Below are 17,751 nucleotides of genomic sequence, written 5' to 3'. Positions count from 1 at the left end.
CGTTGGAGGACGCTACGAGGAATATGCTGTTGGCAGTCACTCAAACGTTAAGACGAAGGGTGGCCACTAAAATGACGAAAGCTCAGATGCAGACGATAATAGCCCAGCATTATATAGCTAAGGGAAAGTTTGGAGAGGAGGTGTTAGAGTTATTCGATGGAGGTAAACTTACTGAGCCTGAGATTCAGCTTCAGGTAGAGCACTTCAGGCTGGAGGCTGAGGATAGGAAAAGACAGCATGAGTTGCAACGAAAACAGCTCGAGGGTAGAGAGACAAGCAAACAGAGACAGTTCGAGAGGGAGGTGTGGCAGCTGGGAGGTCCAGTGTTGGACCCTGCTGATTTTTACAGTGCGAAAGAGCTTGTGTTGATTGAATAATTTAAGAGTTGTGTTCCCGATGATGTAAGGGTATACCTAGATGAAGAGGATGCCGCCACCATGCGGGGCTCTGTTAAGGCAGCAGACGAGTTTGTTTTAACCCACGAGGTTGAGTTTACTCTGGATGAGAGTTTCCCAGAGAGTAACTGGGAGGATGAGGGTAACTTTGAATTTGAAACTGGGACAAGTGATGATAGCCTAGAAGAGGCAGCTGTCCCGATTACCTGTGTTCAGGTCGTTGAAGTACCTGTGGATACACAGGTTACTGAACCTTGTGTTGAAGCTCAGTTAAGGTCTGAGGTGTCTGACTCGGTTGAAAAGGAATGCAGTCCTTTTGTGTCAGATGGTCTTGGTTCAGTGAATAAGGGGTTAACCTTGGTACCACTGGAAATTGAGGATGTTCAGTCACTTGCATTAGGGAATGTTCTAAAAGTTAGTGATGAGATGAAATTTGGTGAAGTAAATGTTACTGAAGATATTGAGGAAAGTGTTGTTTCTGGACTTTTGAATAAAGTACTTGTGAAGTTTGGATTGGTTTAGCTACCTTTGACCCTGCTTTCAGGACAATGACCTACTAAAGAAGTATGTGCCACTCTGTTGAATTTTGTTCTAACATTTGGATGTAAACACCTTCAAGGTTATGAAGTTGCTTTTCACGATGGTGTTGTGGAGAAAAAAAAGATTGTTTTGGTTTTGAGAGGCCAGTTGCAGAGATTACTATGGAGACAAAGAGAGATGAAGGTTGTAGAAATGGAATAAATGGATTGTTTGGGATTTTTCACAATATACACATGGTTTTCATAAGTCTGGTGATAGTGCTGAGTTTTGTAAACATTGCGGGGGGGGGGTGTGGTTAACACCTACCCAAGGTGTTTTCCATTTCTGCTGGTTCTTTAACCCGTCACGGGGTACGTGACAAAATTGGGGGCTCGTCCAGCATTTGAACCCGGACCTCTTTTGTCACATACCCCGTGACGGGTTAAAGAACCAGCAGAAATGGAAGACATCTTGGAGTCTGGTATTGCTGTTAACTAACGCTATTTATTAGTAACTACGCAATACAGTAATGTAAATTCAGATATATCAAACAGGTTAGCAAAGATAAATATAATATATGTGTGTGTGTGTGTGGAAATATAAAAACCAAACTTCTTCAAGCCTAGGGGAAAATGGATACAGTCTTACGATGATAAGTAAAGTTCAGTCCAGTTTGTGGTATTGAGTTGAGGAGAGGGAGGGGGAGAGGGGAAGGTGGAGGCCCTCCCTACTCCCCTCTACATCCCCTCTCCCTACCCCCCTCTACACCCCCTGTCCCTCCCCACTCCACTGTACACCCCTTCCTTCCCGTCCCCTCCCCACCCCACTCCTGAACCCTCTACTCCCATCCCCACCCCACTCCCCTCATCACCCCTTCATTCCCCCTCCTCACCTTCTCATTCCCCCGGTCACTGGGTGTATTTAATGGTGAATAAAGCAAGATGTCGGGGGACCTGAAACACAGTGCCAGAGTAAAGAGCGAGGGCCATCGCTGACAGCAGTGACGAGGTGCTGAGATGAGCACTTGAATTGTCTGGGCCGGCTGGGTTGTGGGTCAAATGTTGGCACATGGGTTAACTCCTGGTCAGTATGGCCACTCTGGGCTGAATGGCCAGTCCCTGTGGTTTACCTCAGCACCACCAACACACCAGTTAGCATACACACCCTTCACATTCCTTTTGGTTTGGGATGAACACAGCTGGCAAATAGATGATTCTACAAATGTACAACTGGTATCTCTACCCCATAAGACAACAACTGGGATCTCTCTGCAGTGTGAAGTAGACCGGTGCAGCCAGGGCTCCGATTTACCAATGGGGCGTCGGCTGGGAGCAGCATGTTCTGCACCACCAGAAGAGCATGTCAGTCATTCCAATCCTCAGCCCATCGGGACACACTCTCCAGCACTGGCCCCTCGCTCAGACCCCGGCCGTGCCAATGCTGCTGTCACCATGCCAGCTCCTGCAGGATATTCTCCACCCCTGCCTGCCCCTCTGTGCCAAGAAACATTTCCCCAGCTACATCTCTGGCCCCCAGCCCAGGGGTAAAAGATAGAACATAGAATTGTACAGCACAGTACAGGCCCTTCGGCCCACCATGTTGTGCCGACCCTCAAACCCTGCCTCCCATATAACCCCCCACCTTAAATTCCTCCATATACCTGTCTAGTAATCTCGTAAACTTCACTAGTGCATCTGCCTCCACCACTGACTCAGGCAGTGCATTCCATGCACCAACCACTCCCTGAGTAAAAAACCTTCCTCTAATATCCCCCTTGAACTTCCCACCCCTTACCTTAAAGCCATGTCCTCTTGTATTGAGCAGTGGTGCCCTGGGGAAGAGGCTCTGGCTACCCACTCAATCTATTCCTCTTAATATCTTGTCTCCTCTCATCCTCCTCCTCTCCAAAGAGCAAAGCCCTAGCTCCCTTAATCTCTGATCATAATCCATACTCTCTGAACCAGGCAGCATCCTGGTAAATCTCCTCTGTACCCTTTCCAATGCATCCACATCCTTCCTATAGTGAGGTGACCAGAACTGGACACAATACTCCAAGTGTGCCCTAACCAGGGTTTTATAGAGCTGCATCATTACCTCGTGACTCTTAAACTCTATCCCTCGCCTTATGAAAGCTAACACCCCATAAGCTTTCTTAACTACCCTATCTACCTGTGAGGCAACTTTCAGGGATCTGTGGACATGTACTCCCAGATCCCTCTGCTCCTCCACTCTACCAAGTATCCTGCCATTTACTTTGTACTCTGCCTTGGAGTTTGTCCTTCCAAAGTGTACCACCTCATACTTCTCCGGGTTGAACTCCATCTGCCACTTCTCAGCCCACTTCTGTAACCTATCAATGTCTCTCTGCAATCTTCGACAATCCTCTACACTATCCACAACACCATCAACATTTGTGTCCGCAAACTTGCCAACCCACCCTTCTACCCCCACATCCAGGTTGTTAATAAAAATCACGAAAACTAGAGGTCCCAGAACCGATCCTTGTGGGACACCACTAGTCACAACCCTTCACTCTGAATGTACTCCCTCCACCATGACCCTCTGCCTTCTGCAGGCAAGCCAATTCTGAATCCACCTGGCCAAACTTCCCTGGATCCCATGCCTTCTGACTTTCTGAATAAGCCTACCGTGTGGAACCTTCTCAAATGCCTTACTAAAATCCTTGTAGATCACATCCACTGCACTACCCTCATCTATATGCCTGGTCACCTCCTCAAAGAACTCTATCAGGCTTGTTGGACACGATCTGCCCTTCACAAAGCCATGCTGACTATCCCTGATCAGACCATAATTCTCTAAATGCCCATAGATCCTATCTCTAAGAATCCTTTCCAACAGCTTTCCCACCACAGACGTAAGGCTCACAGGTCTATAATTACCCGGACTATCCCTGCTATCTTTTTTGAACAAGGGGACAACATTCGCCTCCCTCCAAACCTCTGGTACCATTCCCGTGGACAGCAAGGACATAAAGATCCTAGCCAGAGGCTCAGCAATCCCTTCACTCGCCTCGTGGAGCAGCCTGGAGAATATTCCATCAAGCCCCAGGGACTTATCCGTTCTAATGTATTTTAACAACTCCAACACCTCCTCTCTGTTAATAACAACATGCTCCAGAACATCAACCTCACTCATATTGACCTCACCATCATCAAGTTCCCTCTCATTGGTGAATACCGAAGAGAAGTATTCATTGAGGACCTCGCTCACTCCGACAGCCTCCAGGCACATCTTCTCACCTTTATCTCTAATCGGTCCTACCTCACACCTGTCATCCTTTTTTTCTTCACATAATTGAAGAATGCCTTGGGGTTTTCCTTTACCCTACTCACCAAGGCCTTCTCATGCCCCCTTCTTGCTCTTCTCAGCCCCTTCTAAAGCTCCTTTCTTGCTTCCCTATGCTGCCTTCTTCCACCTGACTAGATTTTCCACCTCACATGTCACCCATGGTTCCTTCACCCTACCATTCTTTATCTTCCTCAATGGGACAATTTTATCCCTAACATCCTGCAAGAGATCTCTAAACATCAACCACATGTCCATAGTACATTTCCCTGCAAAAACATCATCCCAATTCACACCCGCAAGTTCTAGCCTTATAGCCTCATAATTTGCCCTTCCCCAGTTAAAAATTTTCCTGTCCTCTTTGATTCTATCCTTTTCCATGATAATGCTAAAGGCCAGGGAGCGGTGGTCACTGTCCCCCAGATGCTCACCCACTGAGAGATCTGTGACCTGACCTGGTTCGTTACCTAATATGAGATCTAGTATGGCATTCCCCCTAGTCAGCCTGTCAACATACTGTGACAGGAATCCGTCCTGGAAGCACTTAACAAACTCTGCCCTGTCCAAACCCTTGGAACTAATCAGGTGCCAATCAATATTAGGGAAGTTAAAGTCACCCATGGTAACAACCCTGTTATTTTTGCACCTTTCCAAAATCTGCTTCCCAATCTGCTCCTCTGTATCTCTGCTGCTACCAGGGGGCCTATAGAATACTCCCAATAGAGTAACTGCTCCCTTCTTGTTCCTAACTTCCACCCATACTGACTCAAAAGAGGATCCTGCTATATTACACAGCATTCCCACCCTGGCCCCATCTGGGCCTGATGCTGTCCTTATGGCCAGTGGGTACTGGGTGAACCCAGACCTAGGCAGGACTGAGGCACTGGGCCTCTGTGGGTAAGCTGTGCAGACCGGTTGGGGTAGGGAGCAGGCTGATGAGGTTAATGCTGTCCAATGATTGGACTCCTCGCAGTCTCCCGGGCCCGGCCCAGTGTTTGGCGCCAGTGGAAGCGCCAAGACATTGCTTGCACCTTGCTGGCTGGTGGCGTAGTGGCATCAGTGCCAGACTTCGGAGTGAAGGCTCCTGAGTTCGAATCCAGCTGGCTCCCTTGCACGCTTTCCATCTGTGCTGGGTTTAGTGTTGAGCTAGCAACTGGGCCTCAGAAAATTAAGAAAGCCAGCTAAAAAAAGACCATCATGACGGCGTCCTGATGACTCTATTATTATTATTATTATTATTACTCTTCTTCCATCAGGATGTCAGTGAACCCACAGTGACAGCCCAGGGAAGTCAACACCAAATAAAGCAATTCTGCTAACATTACACAATGTATAAATCCAATATGTCAATGCCAGCTAACTGTATAGAGTCATTGTGTAGGCATGATTACTGTAGCTATATGCATTCACTGCATATCAGGGTCACTGTGTAATCACTGTCACTGTAGCTGTACAGAGTCATTATGTCAGGGCCCCAGACAGTCCTTCCAGGTGAGGCGGCACTTCACCTGTGAGTCGGCTGGGGTGATATACTGCGTCCGGTGCTCCCGATGTGGCCTTCTATACATTGGCGAGACCCGACGCAGACCGGGAGATCGTTTTGCTGAACACCTACACTCTGTCCGCCAGAGAAAGCAGGATCTCCCAGTGGCCACACATTTTAATTCCACATCCCATTCCCATTCTGACATGTCTATCCACGGCCTCCTCTATTGTAAAGATGAAGCCACACTCAGGTTGGAGGAACAACACCTTATATTCCGTCTGGGTAGCCTCCAACCTGAAGGCATGAACATCGACTTCTCTAACTTCCGCTAATGCCCCACCTCCCCCTTGTACCCCATCCGTTATTTATTTATATACACACATTCTTTCTCTCACTCTCCTTTTTCTCCCTCTGACTATACCCCTTGCCCATCCTCTGGGTTCCGCCCCCCCCTTGTCTTTCTCCCCGGACCTCCTGTCCCATGATCCTCTCATATCCCTTTTGCCAGTCACCTGTCCAGCTCTTGGTTCCATCCCTCCCCCTCCTGTCTTCTCCTATCATTTTGGATCTCCCCCCTCCCCCTCCCACTTTCAAATCTCTTACTAACTCTTCCTTCAGTTAGTCCTGACGAAGGGTCTCAGCCTGAAACGTCGACTGTACCTCTTCCTAGAGATGCTGCCTGGCCCGCTGCGTTCACCAGCAACTTTGATGTGCGTTGCTTGAATTTCCAGCATCTGCAGAATTCCTCGTGTTTGTGTGTTCACTGTGGGTGTGGTTTGATATGGTTAGTTGGGCACTGGGTGTGGTTTGAGATGGTTAGTCGGTCAGTGGTGGGCATGGTTTGAGATGGTTAGTTCACTGTGGGCGTGGTTTGAGATGGTTAGTTGTTCACTGTGGGTGTGGTTTGAGATGGTTAGTTGTTCAGAGTGGGTGTGGTTTGATATGGTTAGTTGTTCACTGTGGGTGTGGTTTGAGATGGTTAGTTGTTCAGAGTGGGTGTGGTTTGAGATGGTTAGTTGTTCAGAGTGGGTGTGATTTGATATGGTTAGTTGGGCACTGGGTGTGGTTTGAGATGGTTAGTCGGTCAGTGGTGGGCGTGGTTTGAGATGGTTAGTTCGCTGTGGGCGCGGTTTGATATGGTTAGTTGTTCACTGTGGGTGTGGTTTGATATGGTTAGTTGTTCACTGTGGGTGTGGTTTGATATGGTTAGTTGTTCACTGTGGGTGTGGTCTGATATGGTTAGTTGTTCAGAGTGGGTGTGGTTTGAGATGGACTGTTGGTCAGTGGTGGGCGTGGTTTAATCTGGTCAGTGTTGGGTGTAGTTTGATCAGGTCAGGCGGTCAGCAGTGGGTGTGATTTGATTCAGTGAGTTGGTCGGTGTGTGTGATTTGACCTGGTTCGCTGGTCCATGGGGGTGTGTTTTGTTCTGGTCAGCTGGTCATCAGTGGGTGTGGTTTGATCTGATCAGGTGGTCACTGGTGGGTGTGGTTTGATCTGGTCAATTGGTCAGCAGTGGGATTGTTTTGGTCTGATCAGTAGGTGCATGGTGGATGTGGTTTGATCTGGTCAGTTGGTGAACAGTGGGTGTGATTTGATCTGGTGAGTTTGCCAGTGTCTGTGGTTTTGGTCAGTGTTGGATGTAGCTTGATCTGGTCAGCAGTGGCTGTGGATTGATCTGATCAGCAGAGGGTATGGTTTGATCTGGTCAGTTGGTCAATAGTGGTGTGATTTGATCTGGCTGCTTGGGTTGGTGGTGAGTGTGGTTTGTTATGATTGGTCAGCGGTGGGTGTTGCTTCCTTTGATAACTTCATTTCTCTGCTGATTTTCTCAGAGTTGTAATAAAAATAGAAAATTCCATAAGTACTCAACTGGGCGGGCAGTATCTGTGGTGAGAACCTTACCCCTATAGGTAAAAGATTCTTCACCTGAGTTTCACTCTCCACTGAGGGTGGCTGCCGGCCTTTTGGGCGTTTCTTCAATTTGTGAAATCCAGTTCTGTTCTCTGGGCTGGTTAGACCATTCATTCTGTGCAACACAGACGAGGGGCCTAGTGAATGTGGCAATTGGGGTCAGATTTGAGGTAGTGTGTTTGGGGTTAGGTGCAAGTTACGGTCAGATTACAGGTTAGATTTGTCGTTCACGTAGAGTTGGAGGTCACACTGGGTGTTGGTATCGAGGGTTATGGTCAAGGTAGGTTTGGAAATCAGGTTAGGATTGGGAGTCAGTGTTGAGCATGACGGTTGGGGTAGGGTTGGAGATCAGGTTTGGACCAGGGTTAGGTTGGGTGTCAGTGCTGATGTTGGGGGTTGAGGTAGTAGGGTTGGAGATCAGGGTTAGATTGGGCTAGGTTTGGAAGTCACAAAGGGAGTTGGGGTTGAGGTTGGGGAGTGATAGGTTAGGGTTGGGTTGGGAATTGGGGTCGTGAATATATTTGGAGATCACGGGTTTGGGTTGGGTTGGAGGTCAGGGTTGAGTTGGGGTGAGGTTCAAGGTCAGGTTGGGTGTCAGTGTTGCGGGTGGGGATAATGGTGGAGGTGGGGTTGGAGTTGAGGAGTTATGGACGAAGTAAAGGTTGAACAGACTGTCACAGCTGCAGCCGTCCTTGTCGTCTCCTTAGGGCTACTGAAGTTAGTCGCCTAACACATGATCCTGGAACAACTTATGATAGTTAGTCGAGACACTATTCCTTCACTTCTAAAAGATGATAAGACATCAGAGCAGAATGACCATACAAAGCATTGATAAATTACTGCCATTCCACTGTGGCTGATTTGTTATCCCTTCCAACCCAATTCTCCTGCCTTCTCCTTGTAACCTTTCGCACCCCGAATAATCAAGAGCCTATCAACCTCTGCATTAAAGATTCTTTTTTTTTAAGTTTAGAAATTCAGCACAGTAAGTCGTGCCTCCCAGTTACACCTATGTGACCAATGAAACTACTGACTCATACAAGTGTTAGACTGTGGGAGGAAACTGAGACACCAGAGGAAACCCGTATGGTCACGAGGAGAACGTACAAGCTCCTTGTGCAGTGATGGGAATTGAATCTCAGTCGATATCTGTGTTTTGATTACCCAGCCGAGCCCACATCCCACAGAGGCTGGCAGGGTTCTCCCAGATGGGAAGGACTGCACCAGCCCCCCACCCCGACGAGAAACACTCAATGTAAGGTAGTGTAATGACATCTATCTCCCTCAGAGATTTCTGTGATGAGCACTGAGGTTCTCCCCTGGGCTTCATACGTCCCAGCTCTAATGGAGGCTGTAACAGGGGGGATGAGGCTGCAGTCCAGCACTGCTCGGGGCGGGGTGGGGGGGTACGAGGCCGCAGTCCAGCACTGCTGGGGGGGAGTGTACGAGGCCGCAGTCCAGCATTGCTCGGGGGGGGGGGAGTGTATGAGGCCGCAGTCCAGCACTGCCCGGGGGGGGGGGGGGTATGAGGCTGCAGTCCAGCACTGCTCGGGGGGCGGGGGAGTGTACGAGGCCGCAGTCCAGCACTGCTCGGGGGGGGGGGGGAGTGTATGAGGCCGCAGTCCAGCACTGCTCGGGGGGGGGGGGTGTACGAGGCCGCAGTCCAGCACTGCCCGGGGAGGGGGTACGAGGCCGCAGTCCAGCACTGCTCGGGGGGGGGGGGAGTGTACGAGGCCGCAGTCCAGCACTGCTCGGGGGTGGGGGGAGTGTACGATGCCGCAGTCCAGCACTGCTCGGGGGGGGGGGGGGAGTGTATGAGGCCGCAGTCCAGCACTGCTCGGGGGGGGGGGGGGTGTACGAGGCCGCAGTCCAGCACTGCTCAACTGCACGATCATTGGGCAGGTGGTAAAGAGTTTGGGATTCCAACCACGTAATTACAGGATGAATGGGCCAGTTGGTGGGGCCGGTCTCCCTGACAAACCTGTTCCATTTCTCACTGCAGGATGCCCTGCGTGAGCTGATGAACAAGGCTTGCCGCTTTATTGCGTGGATATTCTGCAGCATGAGTCAGGCAGCAGTCGAGCACCACCGAGAAAAGGCCCAATGCCTCGACTGGAAGCCAGTGTAGCCACTGGTGTGTCTGCTGCCCACAAACGATGGGAAGGGAAGGGGGGGGGGAGGAGGAGGAAGAAGAGGGAAGGAATGAAAGATGAGAGGAGATGAGGGTGAGGAGGCAAATGAGGAGGGGAAGGGGAGGGATAGGAGGGGGATGATGGTGACGGTGGGGCAGAGGGACAGGAGGGAGAATGGGAAGGGAAGGATGCAGGGAACCCTCGTCCACGCACCAGCTGGAGGCTGGCTCTGTTTCACACCCACAACAGCCCAACTTCCTTACGCAAATACTTTCAGGACCTGGTTCAAGACCACAGATCAGGGCAGGGTTTGCCTTGTGGTGGCGTAACTGGGAGATAGCACTCACACCCCTAATGTGGACATACCTTGTGCTGTACGACCTAAGGGTATTTACAGAGTAGATTACAGGGCTTGTCTCACTTTCTCTGAGTGCACTTGATGGAGTCTGTACCATTCTACTGCAGGGACATTGGAGAACATGGCTGAAGTACAGACCAGTAACTGGCAACAGCACATTCTCAGTGCTGGTGTACAGCCGGCACATTCCTGACTCCTCCTGGTAGTGGGCATTCAGTTCTCCACTAGCAGCCAGGACGTGACAGGGGAGCTGGATTGGGAAAGGAGGGAGAGATCTGGGGAGTGGGAAACAGATGGGTGAATGAAAGGGTTAACATACGAGGCACATTTGATGTATATGGACCCGTACAACGGAGTTTGAAAGCAGGATCTCACTGGAACCTACCAAAGCCGGGATAAAGTGGACTGGAGAGGATGCTTCTCTTAGTACGAGAGTCTAGGTTCCGAGGGCACAGACTCAGAATAAAGGGACTTCCCCTTCAAACTGAGATAAGGAGAAATTCCTTAACCAGCAGGTGGTGAATCTGTGGAATTTGATGCTACAGCCAGCTGTGGAGGGTTTAGGTTCCTGATTGGTATGGGGGTGGTTAAGGGTTATAGCAGAAGGGATGACAATGAGGTTTAACAATAACTGAATGGCAGAGCAATCGACAGGCTGGATGACACGATTCTGCTCCTATTTCTGATGTTCTTATAAAGCTGGAGCATTATCTTGCTGCCCTGACTAATGAAGGCCGGTATCCCAGTATCATCTTGACATCCCTATTAACCCCTTATCACGTCTGTGTCACTAACACAGGGTCCAATCTTTTACAACCCTACAGTCAGACTCTGGCATGAAAGAATCCACATACAACAGTGAAGGGCACCTCCTGACATCTGAGCGTGGGCTCAGACAGTGCCTTCTCTCGGGGAGGCTGATTTAACACAGAAACTGGGCTCACACAGTGCCTTCTCTCGGGGAGGGTGATTTAACACAGAGACTGGGCTCACACAGTGCCTTCTCTTGGGGAGGCTGATTTAACACAGAGACTATGGTCAGACAGTGCCTTCTCTCGGGGAGGGTGACTTAACACAGAGACTGGGCTCAGACAGTGCCTTCTCTCGGGGAGGCTGATTTAACACAGAGACTATGGTCAGACAGTGCCTTCTCTCGGGGAGGCTGATTTAACACAGAGACTGGGCTCAGACAGTGCCTTCTCTCGGGGAGGCTGATTTAACACAGAGACTGGGCTCAGACAGTGCCTTCTCTCGGGGAGGGTGATTTAACACAGAGACTACGCTCAGACAGTGCCTTCTCTCGGGGAGGGTGATTTAACACAGAGACTGGGCTCAGACAGTGCCTTCTCTCGGGGAGGCTGATTTAACACAGAGACTGGGCTCAGACAGTGCCTTCTCTCGGGGAGGGTGATTTAACACAGAGACTACGCTCAGACAGTGCCTTCTCTCGGGGAGGGTGATTTAACACAGAGACTGGGCTCAGACAGTGCCTTCTCTCGGGGAGGCTGATTTAACACAGAGACTATGGTCAGACAGTGCCTTCTCTCGGGGAGGGTGATTTAACACAGAGACTGGGCTCAGACAGTGCCTTCTCTCGGGGAGGCTGATTTAACACAGAGACTATGGTCAGACAGTGCCTTCTCTCGGGGAGGGTGATTTAACACAGAGACTGGGCTCAGACAGTGCCTTCTCTCGGGGAGGCTGATTTAACACAGAGACTATGGTCAGACAGTGCCTTCTCTCGGGGAGGGTGATTTAACACAGAGACTGGGCTCAGACAGTGCCTTCTCTCGGGGAGGGTGATTTAACACAGAGACTGGGCTCACACAGTGCCTTCTCTCGGGGAGGGTGATTTAACACAGAGACTGGGCTCAGACAGTGCCTTCTCTCGGGGAGGCTGATTTAACACAGAGACTATGGTCAGACAGTGCCTTCTCTCAGGGAGGCTGATTTAACACAGAGACTGGGCTCAGACAGTGCCTTCTCTCGGGGCGGCTGATTTAACACAGAGACTGGGCTCAGACAGTGCCTTCTCTCGGGGAGGGTGATTTAACACAGAGACTGGGCTCACACAGTGCTTTCTCTCAGGGGGAGGGTGATTTAACACAGAGACTGGGCTCACACAGTGCTTTCTCTCAGGGGGAGGGTGATTTAACACAGAGACTGGGCTCACACAGTGCTTTCTCTCAGGGGGAGGGTGATTTAACACAGAGACTACGCTCAGACAGTGCTTTCTCTCGGGGGAGGGTGGTTTAACACAGAGACTATGCTCAGTGCTTTCTCTCAGGGGGAGGTTGTTTAACACCAGTGCCTGGGCTCTCACAGTACTTTCTCTCAGGGGGATATTGGAAGCCCACCTCAGTGATGCTTAAGTTCCTACACTAATATTTCAAAGAGTATGGAAGGTGCATGATATCCCAAGTCAGCAATCTTCTCTCAACACCCAAAAAGTAGCTTTCCATCATCCAATCATTACTCCATATTGGATTTTCCCATGTAAAACCCATTGCTTGTAGGATTTTGTACAGAGCACTGAGTACTCATGCTAGTCTGATGTGTTTGCGAGGGGCATACAGAAAGCATTTGCCAACAGTGGACTCCTTGCTCTTGCCTATTTCAATCTCTCACCTGGGGGAAACTACAAATCCCTTGCTCACAAAGCTGTGACCTCTGGTCAGACAGCACTCAGATTGGGCCATGAGACCCGAAGGCATAAGAGCAGATTAGGCCATTCGGCCCATTGAGTCTGCTCCACCATTTAATCACAGATGACTTACTATCCCTCTTAACCCCATTCTCCTGCTTCTCCCCATAACCTCTGACGCCCAGGTTAATCAAGAACCTATTAACCTCCACTTTAAATATACCGAATGACTTGGCCTCCACAGTAACCTGAGGCAAGAAATTCCACAGATCCACCAGCCTCTGGCTGAAGAAATTCTTCCTGATTTCTGTTTTAAAGGGACGTCCCTCTATTCCAGATGACTGGTTTGCACATGGCCACCTCTTGCTAAATAAATGTTCCTTCATGTGCAGGAGGACAGAATTTCAGGAATGTCAGTGAGCAATAAGCACAATCCCATTCATCCTGACTAAAGCAAGCAAGAATCTCTGATGTCTATTTTCCCCAATAATACATTAGACTCAGAGGTCCAATTCCAGCAAAATATTTTTTTTTCCAAGAATACGATCAGTTTGTACATGGCAAACCCAGGATACCTGCAAAAGGTTGACTCTGGGGGGCTTACCCCCCTCCCACCCAGCTCCTCACCCACCCCACCCCTCCCGAAGTTCCAGGCAGCAGCAGTCACTGTTGGACCAAGGAGCAGTGGGCATCGCTCTACCAGCTATAGCCAGCGGGGGGAGCCTTGTCATCCTTATTGCTCTCCAGGGAGAAGGGCGGGATCCGAACGTCCAGCTGTGAACCTCCAGGCCTCTCAAAACGAAACGTCCCCCTGGCAACAGAACAAAAGAAGCGGAGTAAATAATGTGATCCATGGCCAGTCCTTATCCACACAGTCAACTCCCCACTTAGTCAGTGTGTGAAAGGGTAAAAACAAGGACGTAATGCTGAGGCTTTATAAGGCAGGCTGCACTTGGAACAGTGTGAGCAGTTTTGGGCCCCTTATCTAAGATGTGCTGGCATGGGAGAGGGTCCGGAGGAGGTTCATGAGAATGCTGTCAGGAATGAAAGGGTGAGACTGTGAGGAATGTTTGCTGGCTCTGGAACTCGCTGAAATGAGGGGGCGGGGGTCTCTTTGAAAACTATAGGATATTAAAAGTCCAAGATAGAGTGCATGTGGAGAGGATGTTTCCTGTAGTGGGGGAAATCTATGACCAGAGGGCCACCCTCACAAATGGAGGGACATCCATTTAGAACAGAGGAATTTCTTTAGCAAGAGGCTGGTGAATCTGTGGAATTCATTTGCACAGACAGCTGTGGAGGCCAAGTCATTGGGTATATTTAAAGCAGAGGTTAACAGGTTCTTGATTAGTCAGGACGTCAAAGGTTAAGGGGAGAAGGCAAGAAAATTGAAGTTTTTGTTTTAGGGATAATAAATCAGTGACAATGGAATGGTGGAACAGACGCGATGGGCCAAATGGCCTAATTCTTCTCTGTGGGACAGCACCCTATCACCACGTGACTGAGACTCTGCAGGCAGCACCCCAGGGTACCTTCCTTCAGGTCGCACTCACGGCTCTCTCTGTGACTGCTCTCAGTTGTGGGTAGTTTGAGCTATTGCATCTCTCTACACACACACTGCCGAGGACCCCCAGCACCTGTAGTGAAACCTGTTGGCAGCAGAGTGCCTGTGTTGGGATTTACCTGCAGCTGGTTCTCCTTTTACCATTGCAGAGCATCTTCATGCACTTGCGCTCTGCAGGGTAAAACTGGGTGACCGTACACAAATATACTCACACCAAATAATGTAACAAGCTCTTCCTAGTCCAATGAGCCCATACGATCCAGATTACACTCATCTGACCAATTAACCGACCAACCCAAAACACAATGCTGGACATGCAGAGCAACACACACAATGTACTGGAGGAACTCAGCAGATCAGGCAGCATCTATGGAGAGAAACAAACAGTCTCCATTTTGGGCCAAGACCTTTCATCGGGACTTTTTCCCAGGATGTCAATGGTATTAATTATTTACCATTAATAAATGGTAAAATCCATTGGTATTAATAATGGTTATGTGGGGGCAGATATCGGAGGTAGTTTTGGATTGTGGAATGTACTGTCGGGGTGGTGGAGGAGGCAGATACATTACAGACATTTAAGAGGCTCTTAGATAGACACATGGATGATAGAAAAATGAAGGCTCTGTGGAAGGGAAAGGCTAGATTGATCTTGGGAGTAGGTTAAAGGGTCAGCATAACATTGTGGCTAAACGGCCTGTACCGTGCTGTATGTTCTAGGATCAGCTGTAGCTCGAGGACCCTTCCTAAGGGTAACCAGGGATGAACAATAACTGTTGGCTTTGCTGTCCATGTTTACACCAGGGAACAGTGGAAAACACGTCATCACTTTTACAGCGTTCCCTTTCCTGAAGTACAAGATGCAAACCTTCTAATTCAGAGATCATCTACAATAATCCAACAGCCGGACACACTACTTAGGACATGAGATGACAAGGGAGATAAGTAAACAATGGACTGGCATCAAGGTACCACAGAAGACAATGACATTCCTACAGCAGCACAGGGCTGTGTTCTAGGCTCTTGTCTGATCTAAACATGTACATACAAACTGTCGAACTAATGCTGTAAATACACCAATCATTACTGCATCATCAAATAAAGTTATTGACTCTGTCATGGACAGTCCCAAAGCTGGATGTGAAAGGAGGAGGGTTGAGCATGTAGCTAGTGAAAACCCAGAGCTACAGAAACACCAGAACTGCCTCTGGAGTTTCAACCCTGGAAGAGGAGGGGCATTTGAGAATGGGCTACATCTGGGGACAAATTGAAGTACAGAGGACGCTGGTAAGCTGCTGATGACAGTCTATGCCCCAGGAGGGATGATGGTCACAACCTCATTGGTACCATAACTCCACATTAAGAGGTACTGACCACGTGTAACAATATCATGAGCTTCTTTGTCAGTGAGGCAACTTTCTCAGCAAGTTTCCAACATCAAGATTACATTGGAAATTAAAGCTCTCACAAAAATGTCAATAGACTATTTGATATATTTAATACATGCTTCTAAAGAAATCTTTTCAGGAAGGGGTTCCATGCTAGCTGCTCGTCCTGTCTGCTCACGTCCACCTCTGGGAGTTTGGTTATCGCTCAATCTGACTGAACCCCTGAACCATTTTCAGCAGCCCACAGGATGGGAGGGGGAGCACAGGCCCATTCCCCAAAGTCTCTTGCTAGCTTAATACTTCTATCATTCAGTGAGAGACTGTGGTAACTACCTCGTGCTTAGGTTAAAGAGATGAATGGGCCTGGCAAGAACCCATTGGGAGAGTCATCATTCTTGCTTTCGAGGGAGAATGGTGGAATACGAACATCGAGGAGACTCCGGTTGGCGCTCTCAAAGCGATAGGAACCCCTGTGAAATGCAGAGACAAGGTCAGCCTCCGGAAATGGCCCCCGACAACTGATAATTTTCTGTGGAAACAAGGCTGAGGAAGCCGGAAGAAAGGGAAATAGCTGAGAATAAAGTCTACAGGGAATGTTCATTCTCAACTCCTCTGAAATGCTGGATACGTGGACCAGCTCATACTCACAAATCTCCTTCCAACCTAGATTTTCTCAGTACAATAATATAAGTACACCAGGCAGTTAACTCACACAAGTTTTAGCAAATGAGCATTAACACCGATCCTCGAGGAGATACAAGAGAATTAATTGCATCACATCCTCCGTGGAGACACAGAGCACCCCTGCATCTGAGTACAAAGTACACTTGGAGGCAGGACCCATCCCATGCCAGACCTCCAGTTCCAGCAAGCCTTCTGGAAGGAACAAGTGACTGGGTGACAGCGGCTCACCTCTGAGGGATGGTCTTTGAATGAGTGAGAGGCAAAGAGGTAGTTAGTGCCATGGCCCAAGAGCTGTGGGTAGGGAGTTGCTGAGGCACTAATTTTGGAAGTAATCCTCAGTATGCCTCAGAGTTGGTGAGATTTATAATGCCAGGAACAGTAATTCAACCCATCGTCTCTCTGCTGGCCTAGAGGGGACAGTAGGTTCCACCCACTTACTAACTCACAGGGGATAACCCAGCAGGTCGTGGCTCCATCATCCATCTCCCTTTGCCTGCCACGCTTCCTCCCTCTAGAACTGTGCCCCTGACCTCCCTGCAAAGGAACAGGAGCCACTCCTCCTCACCCTCCAGGAGCCCAAGTTTAGAACATCGGAACTAGGAGCTGGAATCAACCATCTGGCCCATTGAGCCTGCTCTGCCATACAATGTGCATGGCTGATCTGGGCATGGAGTCAGCTTCACCTACCTGCCCTTTCCCCATAACCCTGCGCCAACAGATTTCCAGAACTCTGGCACAGTGTTGAGCCCATGGAAATGTTCCAACACAACACAGTGTCTCAGGAGTAGCTCCGTCTCAGTCACACAACATACAAAACATCCTCTCCACAGTGTTGAGCCCATGGAAATGTTTCAACACAATACAGTGTCTCGGGGGCAGCTCAGACAACATAACAACGTCCTCTCCATGTACATCAGTCAGGACTTTACACATTTCAATCACACCCCTACTCACTCTTTTAAACTGCAGCAGATACAATAAACTTCCATGACAGGACAACCCAACCATCTTAGGTAATAAATAGTCCAGTAAATCTTCCTTCAATTGCTTCCATTACCATCTATCCCTAAACAAGGAGACAATATTGTCCACAGTATTCCGGGAAACGCTCTGTGGATCAACATTCAGAGCTTTGATTGTATTGCAATACAATGGCTTACACTCAGTGGCCACTTTATGAGGGATCTCCCGATCTGAACAACAACTGAACCTCCTGACCACGTCTGCATGCTTTTATGTTTTGAATTGCAGCCACATGATTGGCTGATTAGATATGTGCATTAATGAGCAAGTAAACAGGGGTACCTAATAAAGTGGCCACTGAGTGTGTGTGAGCAACACACAAAAAAATACAAATGCACGCA

General features: G+C 49.1%; 1 protein-coding gene and 1 long non-coding RNA gene across 3 annotated transcripts in view; one reads left to right on the top strand and one right to left on the bottom strand.

Moving 5' to 3' along the window:
- The window catches only part of LOC134337111 (uncharacterized), a 42,170-nt gene extending 26,324 nt beyond the window's left edge, over positions 1 to 15,846 (top strand). The window contains exon 3 of the long non-coding RNA XR_010015932.1: positions 15,120 to 15,846. This is a non-coding gene — a long non-coding RNA (uncharacterized LOC134337111). The remainder of the gene's footprint in view (positions 1 to 15,119) is intronic.
- poldip2 (polymerase (DNA-directed), delta interacting protein 2) overlaps positions 13,366 to 17,751 on the bottom strand; it is a 41,611-nt gene continuing 37,225 nt past the window's right edge. Inside the window, exons 11-12 of one of the 2 annotated variants that reach the window (XM_063031955.1) lie at positions 16,037 to 16,173; positions 13,426 to 13,562 (exon numbers count right to left, since the gene is read on the bottom strand). In XM_063031955.1, the coding sequence (XP_062888025.1) occupies positions 16,044 to 16,173 (130 nt within the window). In that variant the 3' untranslated portion in view covers positions 13,426 to 13,562; positions 16,037 to 16,043. Of the gene's footprint in view, positions 13,563 to 16,036; positions 16,174 to 17,751 lie in introns of both variants that reach the window. The other variant, XM_063031957.1, reaches the window with a different exon arrangement.

This window comes from Mobula hypostoma, chromosome 23, assembly GCF_963921235.1.
Source record: "Mobula hypostoma chromosome 23, sMobHyp1.1, whole genome shotgun sequence".
NCBI lineage: Eukaryota > Metazoa > Chordata > Chondrichthyes > Myliobatiformes > Myliobatidae > Mobula > Mobula hypostoma.
Note: the sequence above shows the minus strand (reverse complement) of the source record. Positions and strands in the feature narration are given on the sequence as shown.